Raw genomic sequence first — 24,242 nt, 5'->3', positions numbered from 1 at the left:
AGATACATACATATATATATATGTGTGTGTGTGTATATATATATATATATATATATATACTGTATATATATATATAATTAACAATAAAAAAAAATTTCATCAATTAGTATGGTGTATTAGTGTAACTCTATTTACAGTTCCCAAGCAACTTGCATTTACATTTATTCATTTAACAGATGCTTTTATCCAAAGCACCATTAGGCAGCAGCTTTAATTTTAATTTATTTTTTTGGAAAATTAATTTAGTAAGATGTCATTAGAAAGACCTTTAAAATGTAAATTTGGAAATGTAATTTGTATAGGTTTTATAGATTTTCTATATGAAGACTATTTGTTTATAATTGTTTTTTTTGTAATCTTATTTTGTTATTTTATTTTGTTTTAATGTATCACTGATATACTGTTGTAGTTTTTTATTAATATTTTGAATTTTTTTATATATTTTCTGTTTTCATTTTAGTTACAGTTCTAGTATTTTTGTTTGTTTGTTTTTAGTCATTTTTTGTTTTTGTCATTTAAATTTTTTTCTATGTCAGTATAGTTTTTACATTTTTATTTCAGTTTTAGGTGTTTTAGCACATCAAGTTTTTTATTTTATTTGAGTTCAAATGTATTTGTAGTTTTTGGTTTTAGTTAGCTATAATAATCCTGGTTTGCTTTCAATTTAATTTAATTTTTAATTAAAGCAACTTCACAGGTCACAGGTGTGCACATATCAGCCGTTTTGTTAATTTCATTTTGTTTTTTTAGTTTGTATCAGATTGTTAATCTGTTGTTTAAATTGTTCTCTTGTATTCCTGCACTTTTACTCATGATCAGACCAGACGAGCATTTAAGCTGCATTTTTCCGCTTGATCTGGTCTCATACGTCTCATAATGCAACTATTAGCTTTGTTTCTCCACTGAGTCCAGAGCCGAACTGCTAGTCTCCTCCTGTTCTTACTGGAGGACATCATCTGTGTTCCACCCGCTTCGTGTCTGACCGCGAGCCATATGAATGCAGTCTGAATGAGAGCGAGAGAGAGAATCTGGTTTAAATTATTGATAGATGGAGAATCTGCGCTTCAGGCTCCACCAGCTGCCGAACGACCGGCCCTCTACAGCCCTTCTCCTCATCTCCCATTGGCTGAGCCGTAACCTTGGTTACAGTCAATATTCTATAGCTCTAAATCTATGACTTGATTATGAGAATAGTCTCATCAGTCACATTTCCAGATGTATTCTTGGATATATATTCCATTGCTGTCAGGGCGGATTTAAGGACTTCTTTTTCCCTGACTTCTCCAATTTTTCTTTTCCTTGCATATTTTTTCCTCATAAGTGTTTCCAGGTTCATTTCGCCATGTGTCTGTGGCAGTTGCTCTGTAGCGCCCCCTGCTTTATAAACCTCAATTTGGTGGTCCACATATATATCAGGTTAATTTACAAGTTCATTTTGCTTGTTCCTCAGGGTTTTTTAGTATTTTACAAGCAGCAATCACAGAGTAATGCAATTCAACATCGGACCTGCATTCAGCACTTAAATATATCGTTTTAAAACTTTATTGCAGTGTTCTTTGCCATGTAGTTTTCAATGTGCACTTATTTTTACAAAGAAAGCACATTGATACAAAAATATTTTTGTGAAAACTGAAACTTTTGTTTTGAGCTTGATGCACATTTCCATAAAAAATCTTGAATCATTTCTTTAAATTGAACACAAATTCAAACTTTCTAAACTGCAAGATCTGTTGCAACACTGTTTTTTGCAAAGAAGCCTCTGATTTCACATTGCATCGTCCTGTTTTGAGTAAGTCTCTCTTTTAGTCCTTATTTTGCCTTAAATGTTTAACGGCACCTCAGAAGAACAAGAAAGGGGATTTTCTGCTTTCAAGATTGGCCGTGGGTTTTCCCCGCAGTTTGTCATTGTTGTATTGTTTTGTACTTGTAAATGTGAGGAAAGAGGTGAGAGCAGCTTCATGTCAGATGTGTGTGTTTTGCATGTATTCTTAGCTCTTATTCCTGTTTTTGTGTGTGAACCAGTCATCATCTACAAACACCATCAGCATCGTGTCACACTTCTGCTTTGTTTTTTATAGAAAGTTGACACTTACTGAACTCTGACAAATTGTGGCCTCCCTAGAAACACCCAAATGCACACATATATAGCTTATATAGAACTTACATGTCTGCTGAAAGCTTAAAGGGAGAAGCACATCCAAAAATGGCAATTTTGACATCATTAACACACCCTCATGTTGTTCCAAACCTGTATGGCTTTCTTTCACCTCATCTTGTGACCAATTACTGACCAATATCTATTATCATATAGGCTTGAAACAACATGAGGATGAGTAAATGATGTGAAAGTGAATTAACTATTTAAATCATTACTATTTACACTACCATTCAATGGGTCAAAGTATCCTGAAAAAAAGTGTATATATCACACAAAAATATAAAGTAGCACAATTTTCTAAATTAATAAGAAATGTTTCTTGAGCAGTAAATCAGCATATTAGAATGATTTCTGAAGGATCATGTGACACTGAAGACTGGAGTAATGATGCTGAAAATCCAGATTTGTATCACAGGAATCAATTACATTTTAAAATATATTCAAATAGAAAACAGTTATTTGAAATTGTAATAATATTTCACATTATTACTGTTTTACTGTATTTTTAATTTAAAAAATGCAGCCTTGGTGAGCAGAAGAGACTTCTTTCAGAAATATCAAAACATCTTACAGTCTTTTGAATGGTAGTGTATAATGTTGAATATTAACTTGCGTTATAACTAACTATAATGATTTAATTTAATTTAGGTTAAAGATTATTTTTTTCCTTTTAATCCTCACATTATAGACTTGGTATAAAAATGTATAAAAATAACTTGCATATAGCCAGCAGGCGGCCGTTGTGCACCACAGGTTCATATCGAGTCTTAGAGAAATCTTCCTGTGTGTTTGTTTGTGTGTGTGTTTGTGTGTGTGTGTGTGTGTGTGTGTGTGTGTGTGTGGTGAGGGGTTCATTAATTCCCTGCAGGAGGCATTGGGGTGTAAAGTGAAGCATTTATTATGCAGCAGAAGTGTTTGTTCAGCTGATGCGTGTGTTTGCTTTATGTCTTTTCCTGTGTTGTGTGTGTATGCATGTGTTCCCGTCCGTCCGGGTGTGCTCATAACCACTGGCCACGTGAATTATAGTTTTTCACACATTTGGGTGTGTTTTCAGAGGGTTTGTGAATGCACAGCCTTGACAAAACAAGCAAGCTTAAAGGAATAGTTCACCCTAAAAAATTGGGGACAGAAATGTAGCATTACTTGACTTGCTCACAAATTGATCCTCTGCAGTGAATGGGTGCCGTCAGAATGAGAGTCCAAACAGCTGATAAAAACATCACAATAATCCACAAGTAATCCACACCACTCCAGTCCATCAGTTAATGTCTTGTGAAGTGAAAAGCTGCATGTTTGTTATAAATGGCTAAATATTGCTTTCTCCAGTGAAAAAGTCATCTGGTCTGAATCGGGAGAAAAATCTGCACAGATCAAGCACCGTTTACAAACCAAAGCAATCCAAAACAGTTCCAAATAAATTTGTCTGTGCATATGTGTGGATTTGTCTCATTTTGATGTGAGTTATTATGGATAGAGAATTTGCATTTTAGCTGGAAGCAACAGTTTGAAGTTAAAATGCCTTAATGAACACGCAGCTTTTCACAAGCTGTTAACTGATGGACTGGAGTGGTGTGGATTACTTGTGGATTATTGTGATGTTTTTATCAGCTGTTTGGACTCTCATTCTGACGGCACCCATTCACTGCAGAGCATCCATTGCTGAGCAAGTGATGCAATGCTACATTTCTCCAAATCTGATAAAGAAACAAACTCATCTACATCTTGGATGTCCTGATGGTGAGTGCATTTTCATTTTTGGGTGAAGTATTCCTTTTAAAATCTCTTGCAACTTTGAAAGGCTAGAAAAGCACAGCAAGCTGGTCCCGTTGCTCTCAGTCCACGGCTCTCACACACGGGTGTTATAGAGTTTGAGTGTGGTGGGTGGAGGTAGACATGATCCTATCAGAAGGAAGCACAGCCTCCCTTTCTCCATCTCTCTCACGCATACGACTCTCAAGTGCTTCCTGACAGCGGCGGCACCTGCTGTAACCCGACAGAGCGGCTCGTGGTCGGGTCTGTCTCATTTCCAGCTCACTCGTACAAATCAAAGCCTGTTTCCAAAATGCATCCCCTCCCAGTGCTGCTGAACATGGAGGGAGAGAGGGAGACGGAGGGGGAAAGCAGAGGTTTCGAGTTTTGTTTTTGCACGTCGAGGCCTTGGAATCTGAACTGGCTAACCTTTCCCAGCAGCTGCTGCTGTTTGAACAGTCTGCTCTGATCCGAGCGTCACACAGTCCGTCTGTTCGACGCTCGTTTGGCCACAAGGGGGCCGACGGGACGTTCTGTCCTTCTTTCTGTCTCTCATACAAACACTGTGTTTTGTTTTGGTCATTTTTCGATCATTTAATCATTCTGTTGTTTCATTCTGTCATTCTGTCTATTGTTTTTAATATCTTTCTGTTACTTTCTATTGTTTTAAATTCCCTATCATTATTTCTATAGTTCTGTTGTTTTGTTTCTTGTTCTTTTTGTTATTGTATCTGTCTGTCATTTCATCTATCGTTCAGCGCTTTCTAATTCTGGTTCTTCTATCGTTTTTCTATATTTTCTGTTATTCTGTATATGCTATCTGTCATTTTTCAATCATTCCGTCTGACATTCTTTTTGTCAGTCAATATTTCTATCATGTTGTTCTGTCTGTGGTTATCTAATTCTCTGTCATTTCATCCTGTCAGTTTTTCTTTGTATCTTTCTATCCTTTTAAATTTGATTTACATATCATTCTACCGTTATTTATCATCCCTTCCATCACTGTCATTTTATCTGTCGTTCTTTTCTATATTTTTTTATATATTCTGTCATATATATTTTTTTATATTTCTTTCATTCCGTCAACCATTCTTTGTTTTTCCTTATTCTACCATATCTGTTTTTATCATTCTTTGTCATTTTATCTATCGTTCTTTGTATCATTCTATTGTTTTTCTATATTTTTCTGCCTATTGTTCTATGTTTCTGTCATTTTTTTTGTCTATTGTCTGTCATTCTATCATTCTGTTGTTCTTTTTTATATTTGTCATTCTATCTATTTTTCTTCCTATCTGTCATTCTGTCATTCTATTGTTCTGTCAGCCATTCTGTCATTTTTGTGCATAATTCTGTCTGTTGTTGACAATTTTTCTGTCTATTGTTCTGTCTTCCTGTGTCATTCTATCATTCTGTTGTTGTTTTTTATAGTTCTGTTATTCTGTTTGTTCTTTTTCCTCCTATCTGTCATTCTATTGTTCTGACAACCATTCTGTCATTTTCTGTACATAATTCTGTCTGTCTGTTTTGTTGTTCTGTCTGTTTGTCTATTTTTGTCTAGTTCAGTATGTCTATCATTCTCGTTTCACTCTTTGGTACCTCTGACCCTTTCTGAAAGCACAAGGTCATTTGTTATTTCTTCAGTTCAAACACAGAGTATGTAATTCGTCTTTCTCTGTGTCTGTCTCTCTCTCTCTAGGGTCTGGAGGGGAACATATACGATCATGTGAAGGATTATCTGATATCCTTTTGTCGGACCGAGTTGGAAGCGTTTCAAGCCGTCCACAGCACCTTCCAGTTCCTGCTGGAGAAGTCCAGTCGAGTGAGTCTCTCTCTCTCTCCTTTCTTAGTTTCATCACTCTCTCAATTTCCTTCTTCATTCCCAGAAATAGATTCCCTTTGCCAGCGCCTCATTATCGGCTCCCCTATGAAGAAATCTCCTCACACACACACACACACACACACACACACACACATCATTCCTCCACTGCGCTGACAAACACATCTGTCTGAGCACTATTTCACTGCCCAAGGGGGCCTAATTTTACATACCACTATTGTGACGCGTGTGTGTGGGAGAGAGAGATACGCAAGGATCTTTCCTGCACAAGATCTTAAAGGGATAGTTCACGCAAAAATGAGCATTTTGTCATCATTTACTCACCCTTATGTCATTACAAACCTGTATGACATTCTTTCTTCTGCAGAACACAAAAGATATTTTGAAGAATGTTAACATTTATTGTGCACAAAAAAATCTGTCAAAATCATGTTCCAAGAAGAAAGGAAAAAAGTCCATTTTTGGGTGAACTCTCCCTTTAAAGGAACATTTTTGCATTTCAGATACACTTGCATCATCTTGATATGTTTGTTAATTAGTTGTGTTTTTTATCTCCAGGTGATGCAGGACTTCAACCAGCAGCTGTTCCTGCAGGAGAACCCAGTGTTTCACAAAGCACAAGACTTCCAGTTCCAGCCCAGCGATAGCGATACAGTGAGTTTCGTGCATGCATGTTTACGAACTTCACTGCAATCAAGGAATCATGCACTACTGTTCAAAAGGTTTGAGTTAGTAAGATTTTTTTTTAAAGAAATTAGTACTTTTTTCCAGCGGGGAGGTGTTAAATAGATCAAAAGTGACTGTAAAGACATTTATAATGTTATGGTTTCAATTTTGTTCGTCAAAGAATCCTGAAAAATGCAATTTATCATAGTTTCCACAAAAAATATGAAGCAGCACAACTGTTTTCAACATTGATAATAATCAGAAATGTTTCTTGAGCAGCAAATCAGCATATTAGAATGATTTCTGAAGATCATGTGACACTGAAGACTGGAGTAATGATGCTGAAAATTCAGCTTTGATCACAGGAATAAATTACATTTTAAATTATATCACAGTTGAAAATAGATATTATAAATTGTAATAATATTTCCTGTTTTTACTGTATTTAAAATTTTTGCTGTATTTTAATAAATGCAGTCTTGGTGAGAACATTAAACCAACCTGGAACTTTTGAACAGTAGTGTATGTTTACAGAAAAATGTGTTTTAGTCATAAAATCACTTTAGATTGTGAATATCTATATATCAATTCTCTGTCATCCCAAATTACATTTTGTTCAGTTTATACCATGTTATGGCAGGGAATCTACCTCCAGTTTTCACCTAAACATCTTATTTTTAGTTGGTTTCATTATTTAGCGTATCAGCGCTCTTTCTTCCTGTCTTGGTCTTCTTTCTGTTGTTCTTTCTATTTAAAGGTTTAAATTGTGTTCAAACGTTTCAGATTTTATTCAGCGTTAACAACGTCATCGACACTTATCTCACAACTCTGCAGAAAAAACTCACAAATTTCATCACCTTTTATTTTTAGCCTGATGCATCTGAGAGTCTCTGGGAACAGAATTTCTTGTTCCTGTGGTGATGAAGAAACGTCCCGCTGTTGAAACTCTCGTCTGTCTCTGCTCGGGCTGTAATCACCACTCGTTTTGTGAACGTTCTCTCGTTATGCTTCAGTGTGTTTGATATTTAGTTCATGTTCTCTCAGCCATAGCGTTCCTCTTTGTATCTGTCTACGTTCTTCTATCCTATTTGAAACTTTGATTTCAGTTTAGTGTGCTTTAATGGCATAACAACTAACTTGATGACATTTTAACAGGCTAATTTAATACAGTGCCCACCGACCTATACATAAACTTCGTAATAAACAATTATCCTTCTGTCGGAGCAATTCAAGCTTGAAAGTACCGCTTAAATGAAAATCATGTTTGTGTGAGTCCGTGATCAATCCAGCCTGGTCAGTTAAATCTACACCAGAACATCTGTTAATATGAAATTGAATTATTTTGACTTCTAAAGCCATTTTTTATGTAAAATGTTCGGTTTTTAATTTAAGGTTTAATGCTTGTTCAGGGTTTACACATCTGTCATAATAATGTGTTAAGGCTATTTTTGAAGGGCTTTTCTCAGTATTGTTTGTGAGTTGTTGTTGGTTTTTTTTTTAGATTTTGATAAATTAGCATATTTTATTAAATTAATTATATTAATTAGCTGTAGAGTTACTAAAATGAATGATCTGATCGATGAATTGTTACTATACTATTTTTAACTATAATTTAAATATATTTAAATAAAGGTATTGGAATTAGCTTAGTAATGCGTTTTAGTGTGAATTTCATTTTAGTACCTTCATTATTGTTAACAACAAAAATTATAAAAAAAATATAATGTAAAAAGAAAAGAAAAAAAAGAATGAAAAACTTTTTCTTTGCTTTCACTCTAATAAATTCCTCCCTGTTTTAATCTATTCTGTTTCACACTGTTTCTACAGTTTTATTGTTCTCATGTTATTGCTTCCTTAAGATTTGTTGCTTTGAAAGTCATTTTGGATAGTGTCTGCTAAATTAAAAAATAAAAAAAATAATAAAAAAAATTCGGCAGTTTCTCTTTACTACTTTATTTTGTGTGGATCGTAAAATACTCAACATGCTACTTTATATATTATTTAATAAAGTAATATTAATTAACTTAAATCAAATCTTCATCTTTGGCCATCTATTTTAAAGTTTCTACATTATATTTAGTAGTAGCTTATCAGTGGTGACTATGTCAAGTTGATGTCTATATGGCAGAAATGTACAGTAAAAATCATGCAGTTAGTTAATGACATGTAATCAAACAGATGGTGAACACTATTAACTGCAATGATTATATGTTGCAATTAAACTTCAATTAAATGAAGTTTAATTGAGTTCTAATCAATTAAATTATTAACAGCAATTAATCAATCAGCATTTAATCACTATCAAACACTCCCCAAGTAACTGTATGGTTAGCATTTGCTCGCTCTCTTTATCTTTCTCTCTCTTCCTTCCATCTTCTTGTAGTTCAGTGTTGAATCATGTAGTGTGATTGTCCTCTCTCACGGCTCTAGTAGATAGTATGTATTGTGTTTGCTAGCGTTAACGTCTCTAAACATCTTTCTGACTGCTTTGCTGTTTCTAACCCTGTTTTTCTGTCCTCTAACAGTTTGTTTCTAACCCTCTCTTAATCCCACCGCACGTGCGTGTGTGTGTGTGTGTGTGGTGTGGTGTGGTGTGTGATATGCTCGTGTGTGGTGTGTGTGTGTGTGTGTGTGTGTGTGTGTATGTGTGATATGCTCGTGTGTGTGTGTGATATGCTCATGTGTATGTGTGTGTGTGTGTGTGTGTGTGTGTGATATGCGCGTATGTGTGTGCCCATCTTTCCTCCTCTCCGGCTCAGACTCTGAGCTCTGTGCAGAAGTTGGTGGACATTGAGCCATCGGCGGTCAGTGTGATGAGAATGACTCTGGCGCAGGTACACGCTGTCTGTTGGACTTGATTTCCCATCATGCATCAGTCTCGTGCAGCCATCATCAACTTGTTGTTTTTGTTGTTGTTCTTTGCATGCTGACATAAGCCTGTGCACTTGTGGAAATTTCGTCATGGAAATTAAGATTTTTTTTTGTTACATTTAAACGTGAAGTGTGTAATGTTTGCACCGCTAGCAGCCCAATTGGCTCAGCCAGTGGTTTGACTGTAGGCCAGTACTTTCTGTTTGTCTGACCAATAGCAGATGGGAGTTTGAAAACGTAATTTTTTTAATGTCATTATTTTTACAGTTCTGTATTGGGTGCCACCAGCAGTGCAGAATTTATATTGTATTATATTATATTATATTATATTATATTATATTATAGTCGAGTCAGTTTTATTTGGTGTAATGCTTTTTTACACAGTTTCAAAGCAGCTTTAAAGAAATGCATGATGTTAATGTGTATTACACCTTATGTATTACACGTGTATTAATTAATATTATGTTAATAAATATTGTAATTTATGTGTACATGATAGATAGATAGATAGATAGGTATTTCTATTTAGTCAAGTTAATTTTTCATAATATAAAAGCGCCAAAGTCATACGCATTCCATCACGCTCTCCCAGAAAGCATGTCTCAGAGTTTGAAGCAGCGGCACATGGGATTGATTAGGCCTTCGTGAGCGCCTCTGATCCAGATGGAGACCCTGCAGACTGTCATGTGTTTCCCAGCAGACTCGGCAACCCAGCATGCCTCAAACACATTCACCACATCTGTTTAAGGTCACGGCCAGAGGAAAAACAGCAAGACGTAAAAAAGGAGAGCGATGTTTGGATGCATTTTTTTCCCCTTTCGAGAAACGCTTGTCAGCCGTGACCAGTGCTGATATCAGATTGATGTGGCAATATCGAGTGAAGACGCTTGTGTTAAAGCGCTCTGATTGAGTTTGTATTGATCAGTGCTGTCAGACTCAAATATTCACATATGCAAGAATGCAGTGTCAGCGATGCTGTCAGATCATCATACACCACTCTTCTCACAGGATACTGCCATTTGCACGTGTTGTTCTTATAGAATTGAACAGAATATGGTAGCTATTTTCTATTGGAGGATAAATATGAGACAGGTCAGATTAAAGGGCTTTTTTGTTTTTTAGAAAAGTGCTCAGTGGTCTTTTAGTAAAATACACATACTTTCTAATGTTTGTTTAGTCAACTTCTAAAATAAGTAAAATGTAAATAGATGACAAGGCATGGACTAAAAACCACAGAGATTTTGATTTAATGTGTAATGTTTAATATACTGCAGTGGTTAAAGTTAACATGAATTTGGCATTGCAACCCATTTTATTTTTATAATGACATTTTTGTGAGTGAAATGCAATATTCAACCAAAGGAATATGTAGGGTGGGATTTATTTATCAAGGCAATGAAAAATAAAAGAGATTGTTGAAGAAGTGTTGTTTCACAGATGGAGAAAGTTCTTAAATTTGATAAAAGATGATGAATTATTCTAATTTGATTATGAAGATTATTTACCTTTACAGTAACATACACTACTGTTCAAAAGTTTGGGGTTGGTCAAAAAAAAATGTTATGTTTTGAAAGAAGTCTCTTCTGCTCACCAAGGCTGCATTTATTTGATTAAAAAAAAAAAAGTGAAATATTATTACAATTTAAATATCTGTTTTCAACTGTAATTTATTTCTGTGATCAAAGCTGTATTTTCAGCATCATTCCTCCAGTCTTCAGTGTCACGTGATCCTTCAGAAATCATTCTAATATACTGATTTGCTGCTCAAGAAACATTTCTGATTATTATCCATGTTGAATTGTGCTGCTTCATATTTCTTTGGAAACTGATACGTTTTTTTGGTTTGTTTTTTTTAGGATTTTCTGATAAGTTCAAAAATGTTCAAAAGAACAGCATTTATTTGAAATATAAATCTTTTGTAATATTATAAATGTCTTTACTGTCACTTTTGACTATATTAATGCATCCTTAGAAAATCAGAAAAAAATCCCAAACTTTTAAATGCTAGTGTATACTGATAAACTGATCAGCAAAGATTCCTGTTGATTTTTCTTCACACTCTCATAAGAGATTTTTGTCTAAAATGCATATTGTTTTCAGGTGTTTAAGCTCAGAGATGAATGCATGGGAGAGACGTATAATTAGTGGATGACACCTGGAATGATGCTGAGAAAGAGACAGACTTGAGATTTGAAAAGACTTTGTAACAACAACCTAAATGAAATAGGAGTTCATTAGATTTTACTGTACATGCACGTTTCACAATGAGGCTCAACTCGCCTCTTAAAAAAATGATTTATGTTGTATTGCATCCCTTATCATTAGACAGAAGAATCAAGCAATCTTTTTTCCTCCACAATCCTCAGACCTCGTTTGTTAACCGTCTTTTCCCACTAAACCTCTTGCTAATCCAAGCAGGTTGGTTGATTTGAGTTGATTAACAAATCCTCCTGTGCTTCAGGTCTGATATCAGAGATGTTGAAATGTTCTCAGCACTGGATCTGTGCTTTTGTGTTTTTAATTGTGAATGTAATGAGTCTGATCTCAGACCTGTGATTCCGGCAGGTGTATGTTGCTGTGGTAACCAGTTCTCTCTCTCTCTGTGTGTGTGTGTGTGTGTGTGTGTGTGTGTGTGTTTTTCAGAGTCGACAGCTGGAATCAGAGACAGGAACCACCGAAGAACACAGTCTCAACAAAGAAGCGAGGAAATGGGCCACACGTGTGGCTCGCGAACACAAGAACATCATCCATTACAAACGGGTGAGAGGCGCTGGATGTCACACACACGCATTTACACTCCAAAACAACATCTGTGACAAACCTCAGCAACACACACACTTAAACACTTACAAATCTTCTGTAAGTATCGAGATGCAAATTCATAATTTTATAGTAATTACAAATTATGTGACTTAAGGTTTAATTTCACAATCATGTTCATGTCACATGAATCCACAAAATTAAAAAATAAATAAATAAATGAAATTAACCCTAAATCTGGAAATTTTACATTTGAGGAATCCTTAATTATACAGTATTTTTATATCTACAATAAAGCATATTGCAGTATAGTATTATACAATATAATTTTATTTTTATGACAATTCTGTGAGATCCAGCCCCAAATTCTGGATATTTTACATTTGAGGATTTGATACAAATTCTGTTGAGATGCAAATTAATAATTTAATTACAGATGACTAAGACATAAACTGTTTCACAGGAGGAGGTGTAATCTCAAAATCCATCCAGGTCACATAATTCCACAAAATTAAAAGAAATAAAAAATTGTTTTACTATTTTAGTGAACTTCACTATTTTATTTTTATTTTACTTTACTTTACTTATTTATTTTTTTATTTTATTTTATTTAAAAAAAAATTTTTTTTTACTTTATTTATTTTACTATAATTTGTTCTTTTCTTTTCTTTTCGGTGAGTTCCAGCCCCAAATTGTTGCAGTACAATATTATACAATATTTTTTGTATTGCAATATTATATTTAATAATCAAAATAAAAGTGGTAGAACAGTATACTTTCTTTAAAATGTACAAAATAGTTTGAAAGAGAAATGTGCTTAGTAATCATGAAAAAGTCACAATGTTACTAAATTTGTAAAATGTCTTCTTTTTCCTTTTGATTCTGAGGTAAAATATGACCGTATTCTCGTAGCTTCGTAACTTTACAGTTGAACCACTGATGTCACACGGACTTCTTTGTCGATCATCTTGGTACTTTTCTGGACCTTGAACGTGGTAGTTACCTTGCTGTCTATGGGAGGGTCAGAGAGCCCTCAGATTTCATCAAAAATATCTTAAATTGTGTTCCGAAGATGAACGACGATCTTACGGGTTTCGAACAACACGAGGGTGAGTAATTAATGACAGAATTTTCATTTTTGGGTGAACTAACCCTTTAATAATGTCCCAAATGTCTGTCTGTCTTTCTGTAATGCATGCATTTCCCTTTCCAAACGGAGCTCTCTCTATCGATCTGTTCAGAGACAGGCTGTCAGTCTCTTTGTCTGATCAATGTGTCTTCTCCTCGAAGATGTCCTGCCGTGTCTTTACACATGAATCCAGCAGTCGAGGCGCCCTCTGCTGGCCTTGCCTCTGACCTCTCTTATAGATTATATATTAAAGGAAGTGTCATCCAAAAATGACAATTGTGTCATAGTTTAATCACCCTCACGTGGCTCCAAACCCATATGACTTCATTATTCCTTGAAGAAGGAATTCTGTGAATATTTTGAATGGCTTTTCCATGTCCTGGCAGCATACAATGATTAAGAGATGAATGAGCCATAAAAATGCTATATTCTTTTTTCTTTTTTTTTGTCCAGCTGTGTTTCCATTAATGAAAACATTTTTAATAGTTTTAGTTTACAATAACAACACTGGGCTACAATGGACAACTGGTTTGTTGTAGGTAACTGCTTAAATACTACAGTAAATATAAAGTATGAACAGGACAGTCTATCTATTAATTAGCTTTTATATTTTCAGTTTTCATTTTAATTTTTGTTAAGTGTTTTGACATTTTTATAGTTTTTTTTATTATTTTGGTTTAGTTTTAATTTATTATTATTTCAGTTTTAGTCATTTTAGTAATTCAACTTCAACGTATTTCTATCCATTTTTATTTTTAATTAGTATTTTTATCCCTTTTTTATTTTAATTTTGGTTTAAGTTGTAAAATTTTGTACTTTATTTTTATTTGTTTGTATTTTAAATGTTTCTATTTGGCTTTAATGTATTTTATTACAATTTTAGTAATTTAGTACTTCAACTTAAAACTATTAAAAATCCTTTTCCTTAACTGAAAAAGAGCTAAAATAAATTAAAGTATTTTTTTATGAAAAATTTGAAATGCTGCCTTGGCAACTAATTGAAATAAATAAATTTAAGTTCAATAAATGTAATAATTCAATGACCAAGAGCAATAACAAACAATAAATGAACCATAAAAGTGTGATATGTTCCAAGCCTTCGTAAATCATGCAATAGCTTAAACTTGAACGTTTTAATCCCTAAAAATGATGCTCTCAAGTTTTATGCATGCATGCATTCAAACCATTTTATCTGGTTTGTCATCATTGACACCAAACAAATTGGTTCTTGCATGTCTTGTAACTGATAAAATCCCACCAAATTTGAATATGCATAAGTGCAAATTCCTCATTGGGAAGTCATATGGGTTTGGAACAATACGAGAGTGAGCTAATGATGACAGAATTGACATTTTTGGATGAGACAAATTAACGACAATAAGTAATTACAGAGAATTTAATGGACTAGATTTTGTAGATAAAACACCATCTTTGTTTTTTCTCTTGAACTCAGAACACTTGAAGCCAAATTGTAGTTCTCCATTAGTTCTTACAAACCATTAAATATTTAATAACCCCATTAAGAACTAATGGACAACCAGCAAAGACACAACAAACAGAATAAGGAATGAAACCTAAAGTTGCGTTTGGAAATGTTAAGCTGTTATTTGGCAGCAGGCAATGTGCCAGAGAAATCTGTGTTTAGGCTACTCATCAACACATATTAAAAGTATAATTGCATTTTAATTATTTCCTTTGAAATTTCTTGTTCCGTCAGAATTACACAGAAATGAATGACTGAGGGAGTCCACACTGAAATGGCTTCTGAAAGCTGTTTGTTGGCTAAACTGAAAGTGATGAGTCTTCAGAAAGTTTGGCTGATAATGAGAAACAGCTGTAGGATCCTCAGAGATCAGACGCCTCACCTGTCTAATGAGCACAGCTACCCCAGACATTGTGACGGGACGGGACACTCGTGCTCCCAGCAGTTTTATCTTGTTTGTTTTTCTCTGTCTGACGTTAACTTGTCTTTTAAAATGCAGCTTTTTGCTTTCAGAGGCTACTTTCATTCAGTCAGTCCTGTTTTAAAGCTACATTCACACACAGTTTGTTTTAGAATCAATCTGACACCCTTTGGTTTTCAGCACTCAATTTCATTGCAAAAAGTGACTGCAAAATTGCATTTTGAAAGTGAGGTTGGTCAACCTGGACTGAGCCAATGTTATTTTAGTCATATTTTTATATTAATATAGTATTATTGGTATTTTGAATTATAGATTTTAATTTTAGTTTTAAGATTTTGTTATATGCTTTTGTCTTTTTTTATGAGTGTTGTTATATTTCTGTTTAGCTTTAATTCCTCCCACCCCCCAGTTTTATTAATTTTAATATATCATTTTTTTTAATTCAGTTAATTGCCAAGGCATAATTTCACATTTTTGTATGGACAACTTATTTGTTGCTTGAAAATTACAGTATATGTAAAGCTGTTTATTTTAAATTTGCTTTTTTATTTGTAGTTTTAATTGTATTTGTCCTTTTTTTTTTTTTGTAATTTTGTTATGCACTTATGTCAGTTCTGTTAGTTTGTGGGGTTTTTAATGTCTATTTAGCTTTTGTTTATTTTTATTTTAGTTTTAATTTTAATCATTTTAGTACTTCAGCTTATTTCAGTTAGTTTCCAACGCAATATTTTAATGGTCATTCTTCATGTTTTACATGTAATATTTTTTTATATTTTTAAATATTTTATTTCAGCTCTTTTTGAAATTAACAAAAATATTTTAATTCTAATTTTGGTTGCTTTTGTATGAACAGACAAGCTTTTATTTCGTTTTTTATTTTTAGTTTGAATTTTATTAGTTTTCATCTTTTTATTATGTACTGTTGTCATTTTTATTCGTTTTTCTTTTTATATTTCTATTTAGCTTTCATTTATTTTTATTTCAGTTTTAGTTTTCAGTTCTGTTAGTTTGTGGGGTTTTTTCTATCTATTTAGCTTTTGTTTATTTTTATTTTAGTTTTAATTTTAATCATTTTAGTACTTCAGCTTATTTCAGTTAGTTTCCAACGCAATATTTTAATGGTCATTCTTCATGTTTTACATGTAATATTTTTTTTTATTTTTTTATTTTTAAATATTTTATTTCAGCTCTTTTTGAAATTAACAAAAATATTTTAATAATTCTAATTTTGGTTGCTTTTGTATGAACAGACGAGCTTTTATTTCGTTTTTTATTTTTAGTTTGAATTTTATTAGTTTTCATCTTTTTATTATGTACTGTTGTCATTTTTATTCGTTTTTCTTTTTATATTTCTATTTAGCTTTCATTTATTTTTATTTCAGTTTTAGTTTTCATACTTCAACTTATTTCTATCTGTTTATCTTTATTTTAAATTAGTTTGTTTCATTTTATTTTCAGTTTTCATTACAATTTTTTTATTAGTTTTGAAATATTTCTATTTAGCAATTTAGTAATTTTCAATTTAAATATTTGTTTGTAGGCTAGTCATTTATTTTTACTTCACTCTTAGTAATTTACTACTTGCACTTACATATTTATAAACATATTTATTATAAAATATTCAGTAGATTTATTTCAACTATTAATATTAATGTATATTTCTATTTATCTTTAATTTATTTTTATTTCAGTTTTAGTTTTAGTCATTTTCGTACTTCAACTTATTTCTATCTCTCTTTATTTTAAATTAGTTTGTTTCATTTTATTTTCAGTTTTCATTTTAATTTTTTTATTAGTTTGTTTTGAAATATTTCTATTTAGCAATTTAGTAATTTTCTGTTTAAATATTTGTTTGTAGGCTTGTTATTTTTACTTCACTCTTAGTAATTTACTACTTCAACTTACATATTTATAAACATATTTATTATAAAATATTCAGTAGATTTATTTCAACTGTTTTAATGTATATTTCTAAATTATTTTTATTTTAGTTTTAGTAATTATAGTACTTACACTTATTTCGGTTAGTTGCCAAGGCTACTACTTTTATTTTATTTCAGCTCTTTTCCGTTAACACAAAAGATTTTTAGTAGTTTTAGTTTTCTTAAGATTAACCACACCAGACTGAACTGAACCACACTGGACAATTAGTTATTCATTCATAAGCAGTAGATGTATGAACAGGACTGTCTGTCTTTGTGTTTTTCAGACGCTAAAGCTGAAAGCAGAAGCGCGTCTGGACCTCCTGCGGCAGGTGGGAGTTTCTGTGGACACGTGGCTGAAGAGTGCCTTGAACCAGGTGATGGAAGAGCTGGAGAACGAGCGCTGGGCCTCGCTGCCCCCCCTCACCACCCACGACCTCTCTCTGTCGGTGAGATCAAAGAGTTTACATGCAGATTCTCTCACTTTCATTGCTCACTTTCCATTTCAAATGATGCAGTTGAGGTGGGATTTTGTTCTCGTGCATTTGATAAAAGAGTCCTGCCAGCCTCCTCAACCCGCTCCTTCCTGTTTCTGTCAGCGCCATTGTTTTCAGACCAGCCTAAACAAACAGTAGAGAGAACTAATCTTGATCACAGCAGACAAACGTTCTCCTGAACTCAACAGATGCACTCACACAGACCCCAATCCCTTTGAGATGCTAGAAGATGTGACAGTGAGTTATGAGTTCTGGGTGGAATAGTGCCATTTATGCCAAGTACACACTATAAAGGCTAAAGCACATTTGACCACTTACGCTGTCGTGTTTTTGGTGCACAGTTTACACACTTTCATAGTTATTCCCAAACATTTTTCTCACACACACTGTAACAGAAGAGTCGATCATTGTCAACAAATGAAATGGAGGAATATCTTGCGGCATTTTTTGCACAGAACAGGGGGAAAAAGCACAGAAATATGATTGAGACAGTGGTTGGTGAAATGCGGACAGCTCTTCTGTTTATTTATGTATTATAAAAGGTTTATATGATATATTTATTATATTTCAAATGTATGAATATTCAACTTATTATTTTTATTGTATTAAAAAAATTATATTGTAATATAAGTTGGTTAAATGACCATGGTGTTGGTGTGCTTGACTGGCCAGCAAACTCACCAGACCTGAACCCCATAGAGAATCTACTTGTCTGAACATACTTTCCAGAAGGCCAACAATTCACTAAAAATGTTTTTTTTTATTGGTCTTATGAAGTATTCTAATTTGTTGAGATAGTGAATTGGTGGCTTTTTGTTAAATGTGAGCCAAAATCATCACAATTAAAAGAACCAAAGACTTAAACTACTTCAGTCTGTGTGCATTGAATTTATTTAATACACGAGTTTCACAATTTGAGTTGAATTACTGAAATAAATGAACTTTTCCACGACATTCTAATTTATTGAGATGCACCTGTATGTATACTGTAATATTTTTGTTTATATTATAAATATTTTAATTATATTTATATTTTTTTGTAACTTGTTTTTAATAAATACACATTTTTTTATATATTAATTATATTTAAAAATGATAGGTATTTTATCATTATTATTATATTTATATTATTACAATTAAAAACATGTTTTTACTTTACTATTTTATAATATATAAATAGACATATGTTTATAATTCATTATATTTAAAAATGTATTATTATATTTAAGAATTGTAAATATATATTTTTACATTTATTTTGAGTAAATATATAAAGACACACCTCTTCTGCAAGCACTTAGTAATCCACAACCATAAACAAAGGCACATACTACAAAAAAAGCTCCTATTTTACAAAATAATTAAAATAATAATCTTATTCTCTCTTTTTCTGGCTAAATGCAGCTGCTAAATTAATAAACAATATACTTTTACTTTTACTTTTAGTCATTTAGCAAATGCTTTTATCCAAAGCGACTTATACAAAACTCAAATTGAATTCAGCTGGACACACTTTCCTGTTTATCACAACAAATGGCCAAGCAAACCGCTTAATATAAAACTTAATATAAGTAGTCTTTTTTTCTTAAGCCTTTCTGCTGTTACGTGCCAATGTTTTTTTTTTAGCTAGTTGTCACTTTTTGCTCACCTAAAGTCTGGTTGTTGAGCAAATCTATGGTGTGCAAATTTTTGCAGACTAGAAGAGCATCATGTGCTGCAAGTTGACTAATATGTGTTGAAGTTTATATACTCCATAGTACTTGAGTAGAGAATGAGAACAGTGCAGCAGTGTTGTTAAGCACAAGTGTGAAGTACTGCGAGGCTAAAACACGAACATAGTGTGAAGCACGGAGCCTCAAGGTCATTGTAAAGACTGAGTGATTTTAGGTAAGACGGCAGAAATATTAATAACATAGCAGAGTTTAGCCCACAGCACAGACAGATTGACCTCCGTCTGTGGTTTAATATTCAGCTCACAGCGCCCCGCAGCACACAGACAGAGACGGAGAGATTTACAACAGAACATAAGAAAGCTAAAGACGAGAAGAGACCACAGCAACTGATGCGAGTTTGGGAAACCTGGAATAACTGATCTCAGTCCCTCGGTTTATTTTCAGACGAGGATATTTTAGGATGTGAGGATGAGAGGAGATGATAAAAGCATATATCAAATGAAAAGAGAAAGTTATTATAGATAGTTTACACACATCTTTGTGGAAATTAGGCTTTAACCCTGTAAAGCCTGACATTCAATAATAGTAAAAAAATATATATTTATCTTTTTTTTTTTTAATGCAGCAGTTTATTGAACCGTTTATTGATACATTTCAACATGATTTTTGTTGCAATGGATAGAAAATCAAGTAAACCTTCATTCCAGTAATATTGAAATATTGCAAACAATAAAGCTATTCTTACATTTACTTGATAAAAATCATTAAAGATTTCACCGTGAAGAACAAGCTGGACTAAAAGACATTTTACTTGCTAAAAAAGTATTTAAAGCTGTTAATCAGAAGACCTTGGGTGTACCACAGGTTTTGATAACTTAGAGGCCTTAAGAAATTTCCATTTCAATCTTGATACAGTAGGCTTTATAGGGCTAAGATAACAGTGACCCCAAAGTGCTTTCTCACACTCAGTCTAATCTTTATTACCTCGTCACAAGCTGTTTTATGTCAGCAGTGGGCGTGGTCTGTAGATCAGGCTCCACCCACCACAGCACAGGTTCCAGATTACAATGACCTCGCCTGGTCCCATGATTCAGTTCTGTTGACCTTCACTGACTGACACGGGATCAGTTTTCCTCCGGTATTGCACCCAGTTAAATCCGGTTATGTGAGATGCACATTGAACACCTGTAAAGGTATGAGTGTCTATTGCCTGTGTCCTTTGTTGATGATTTTATTCTTCTGTTTGCCACGTTTTTTCTCCTGAGAAAAATGGTCACCTGATCCTCTCTAGACCAATGAGATTATCCTATAAGAGTGGGCGGATACTAAGTAAAGTCCACACACCTATTGAATTTTGGTCTGTTGAGCTGTTTGTTGCATGCCGTTGTATTTTCTCACACAAAAAAGCCCTCTGCCAAACTTTCTGAAGGTTATTGACCAATACTGAGCCAACAAGTGAGCCGTGCTGTTTGTCCGTGTCGTGACGCTCATTGTGGTGTCTCTGTAGACCACGGTGGATTTGGACAGAGAGGAAGGAGAAGAATTAGAAGAGAACATGGAGACGTACGACGACAGCAGCTCGAGTCCTTCAGGAACCCTGAGGAACTACCCACTCACCTGCAAGGTGTTCTACTCATACAAGGTAAAAGACACCGACTCATTTCACTCGGGCTTAGGAATTATCTAAAAAGTGTGGACCAGTTATGATTTTGTTAACTAAAACTATTAAAACAAGTTTTTGTTCATTGAAATAAAATATAAATATAAATATTAGATGAAAAACGTCAACTTAAAAAAACTGATACTAGTATCAAATCTAATTTATAATAAATATTAATCATGTTTTAATATAATTTCATGTTATTATAAATAAAAACAAAAATATTTATAAATTATTAATAATAAATTATGCATAAAATTATATTATAAAGTAATACATATTAATTTATGATTAGAAAAATGTTTATAATGTATTAATTTATTTTTATTTAACTTTTATTACAAACAAAAAAATATTTTTTTTATTATTATTATTGTTTATTATAAATTATACATAATATTGATAAACTATAAATATTTCATATTTAAATATTTGTCAAAGTACATTTATTTATTTAAAAACACATTTAGCTGGGGCTTAGGAACAAACTATTAAAATTTTTTTCGTTCTCATTTAAATAAAGCTGAAATAAAATGAAATATGAATATTAGATGAGAAAACAAACTCTTAAACTAGAATTGAAAATGTTGCCTTGGCAACTAACTGAAATAAGCTGAAGTACTAGTAAGTGGTAAGTTGAAGTACTCAGTTCTAAATTAAAATAAGTTGAAGCACTAAAATTACTAAAACAAAAACCTGAAAATGAAGTTAAAACTAAATAGAGATATTTAAATAAATGTATGGAAATGACAAAAACACAAAAAATGACTAAAAAAATTGAATTCAAATATGAATAAATACTGTAATGTAGTAGTATATAAATATCATGTAATAAACCTCATCAGCATCTCTTCAATGTTTTATGCATATGATACCATCTGAAAAAATCAAACGTTCATGAACTTTGGCATTGTTTGATTTCTAACATTGTTGACCTTGTTGAGATAAGTCTCAAATTTCTGCCCCCCCTGCAATTGTTCAAATGTATTTGGAAACATTAGCTTAGCAATAACATTAGTCAAAGTCAAAATCTCTGTTGGTCACATTTTTCTCCTACTTGCCCAGCAGCTTGGCTTATGAATATTAATTATGTCATGTGTGTGCTTCCTATTCTTATTCGTCATTCTGCAGCCAAATAAAATATTTAAAAATTGTAATGATTATCTACTAAACCGTGTTGAAGTCAGTGAAAATGGTTGCTGCACCCCTGCATTTTCCTGCATCATTCTCTTGTTTGTAAAGGTTGTGTCAGGGAAACGAAAAATATTAACCTGCACGGTGACCTCGCATTGCTCAATAGTGTTTTACCTCTCTCTTTCTCTCAGGCCTCTCAGCCCGATGAACTAACCATCGATGAGCATGAGATGTTGGAGGTTATAGAAGATGGAGACATGGAGGACTGGGTGAAGGTAAACCATTTAAACCATTGCTTATTTCAGCAGTTCAACACAACCTGCTGAAGTTTATTTCAATTAGACTGTAATTCAATAAGATACAGAAGGAAAGGATTTTTGTGTGTCTTGTAATGTGTCAAAAATAAGATTTACACCGAATTCCAATTATTCCAAAAGTTCTGCACACAAACGTTTTGAATGACAGTTGGTTGAATTCTTTGGAAAACTGTGGAACTTTCCGCTGCATTCCGTTTGGGCCTGTTTATAAGTTTTAATCATTTTTTGTTAGTTTAGTTGTTTTTTATTATTATTATTATTATAAATAATCTGAGAATTCATTAGCTCTGTTTAAAGTCGCAGAACAGAATAGCAACATCTTTTCACAATAAGAATCATTCACAATACAATCTATAGCATTAATTTAAAAATATTTGAATTAATTTTCATTTCTTGCAAGCTTTAACACATTTTTATGTTTAGGTTCATCCCAGTGATTTTTCACTCCCAAATTAGTGCAGAAACTCCATTTGAATTCCAGTGTTATTCCGAAAGTTCCATTCGCAAACTGTTTGAATGACGGTTGTTTGAATTCTGCGGGAGTCAGTGATGATTCCATGTGGGCCTTTGTCCTTGCATGTTTGATTATTAAATATTTTGGTGATTATCATCAATTGATTATTTTTATTTTTAATAATTTGACTATTCTTTTAGCTCTGTTTAACAGATTTATCATGTTTAGATCAATTACTGATTTTTTTCTCCCAAAATCAATGAAGAAAATTGGATTAAAGTGTTTGGGTGACTGCTGCTGAATGTTGTCATGGTTGGTTCCAGGCGCGGAATAAGTCCGGTCAGGTGGGCTACGTTCCAGAGAAGTACCTGCAGTTCCCCACATCCAACAGCGTCCTGAGCATGCTCCAGTCCCTCGCTGCTCTGGACGCACGCTCACACTCCTCCAGCAACTCCACTGAGCCTGAGCTGGCATCAGGCAGCTTCAACGGAGACAGCAGCAGTGAGTCTCACACACACACACACACACACTCACACACACACAGACGAGTGAATGCTGATGGTTTGTGTGGGTGGGTGATGATGTGAGTCACAATGCATCTAAATGTTCATTCTGACCTTTATTAATGAAAATGTGTCATGCTACTACTGTGTTGGTGTTTTTTTGGACGTAGTACTAGGTTTTGTTTTTGTTTTGTTATTTGTGACATGGTCTGGTTTCTCACAAATATGGAGAACTTGGAAATATCAGGGAATCAGCCTGGAAATAAATAAGGTCTAAAAAATGATTGGACATGTCTGAAAGAAACTATTTTATTCATCAAGGATGCAAAAAAGTGATCAAAAGTGACAGAAAAGACATTTATAATGTTACAAAAGATTTCAATTTCAAACAAATGCGCTTTAAGTTTCTGCACAACTGTTTTCAACATTGATAATAATCAGAAATGTTTCTTGAGCAGTAAATCAGCATATTAGAATGATTTCTGAAGATCATGTGACACTGAAGACTGGAGTAATGATGCTGAAAATTCAGAGTTGAACACTGGAATAAATTACATTTTAACATATGTGACCCTTGCCCACAAAACCAGTCATAAGGGTCAATTTTCTGAAATTGGGATTTATACATCATCTGAAAGCTGAATAAATAAGCTTTCCATTAATGTATGGTTTGTTAGGATAGGACAATATTTGGCCGAGATACAACTATTAGAAAATATGGAATCTAAGCGAGCAAAAAAAATCAAAATATTGAGAAAATTGCCTGTAAATATGTCCAAATGAATTTCTTAGCAATGCATATTACTAATCAAAAATTGAGTTTCGATATATTTACGGTAGGAAATTTACAAAATATCTTCATGGAACATGATCTTTACTTAATATCCTAATGATTTTTGGCATAAAAGAAAAATCGATCATTTCGACCCATACAATGTATTTTTGGTTATTGCTACAAATATACCCCAGCGACTTAAGACTGGTTTTGTGCTCCAGGGTCACAAATAA

At 33.2% G+C, this 24,242-nt stretch overlaps 1 protein-coding gene across 1 annotated transcript in view; it reads left to right on the top strand.

Annotated features, from left to right (window-relative positions):
- fchsd2 (FCH and double SH3 domains 2) overlaps positions 1-24,242 on the top strand; it is an 89,765-nt gene that overhangs the window by 57,542 nt on the left and 7,981 nt on the right. Inside the window, exons 9-15 of the mRNA XM_016509236.1 lie at positions 5,604-5,726; positions 6,303-6,398; positions 11,925-12,140; positions 17,284-17,445; positions 20,674-20,808; positions 22,152-22,235; positions 23,055-23,232. Coding sequence (XP_016364722.1) covers positions 5,604-5,726; positions 6,303-6,398; positions 11,925-12,140; positions 17,284-17,445; positions 20,674-20,808; positions 22,152-22,235; positions 23,055-23,232 — 994 coding nt within the window. The remainder of the gene's footprint in view (positions 1-5,603; positions 5,727-6,302; positions 6,399-11,924; positions 12,141-17,283; positions 17,446-20,673; positions 20,809-22,151; positions 22,236-23,054; positions 23,233-24,242) is intronic.

The sequence above is a fragment of the Sinocyclocheilus rhinocerous genome, unplaced genomic scaffold (genome assembly GCF_001515625.1).
Source record: "Sinocyclocheilus rhinocerous isolate Xijiao unplaced genomic scaffold, SAMN03320098_v1.1 scaffold834, whole genome shotgun sequence".
NCBI lineage: Eukaryota > Metazoa > Chordata > Actinopteri > Cypriniformes > Cyprinidae > Sinocyclocheilus > Sinocyclocheilus rhinocerous.
The sequence above is the reverse complement of the archived record's forward strand: the minus strand, read 5'-3'. Positions and strand labels throughout refer to the sequence as shown.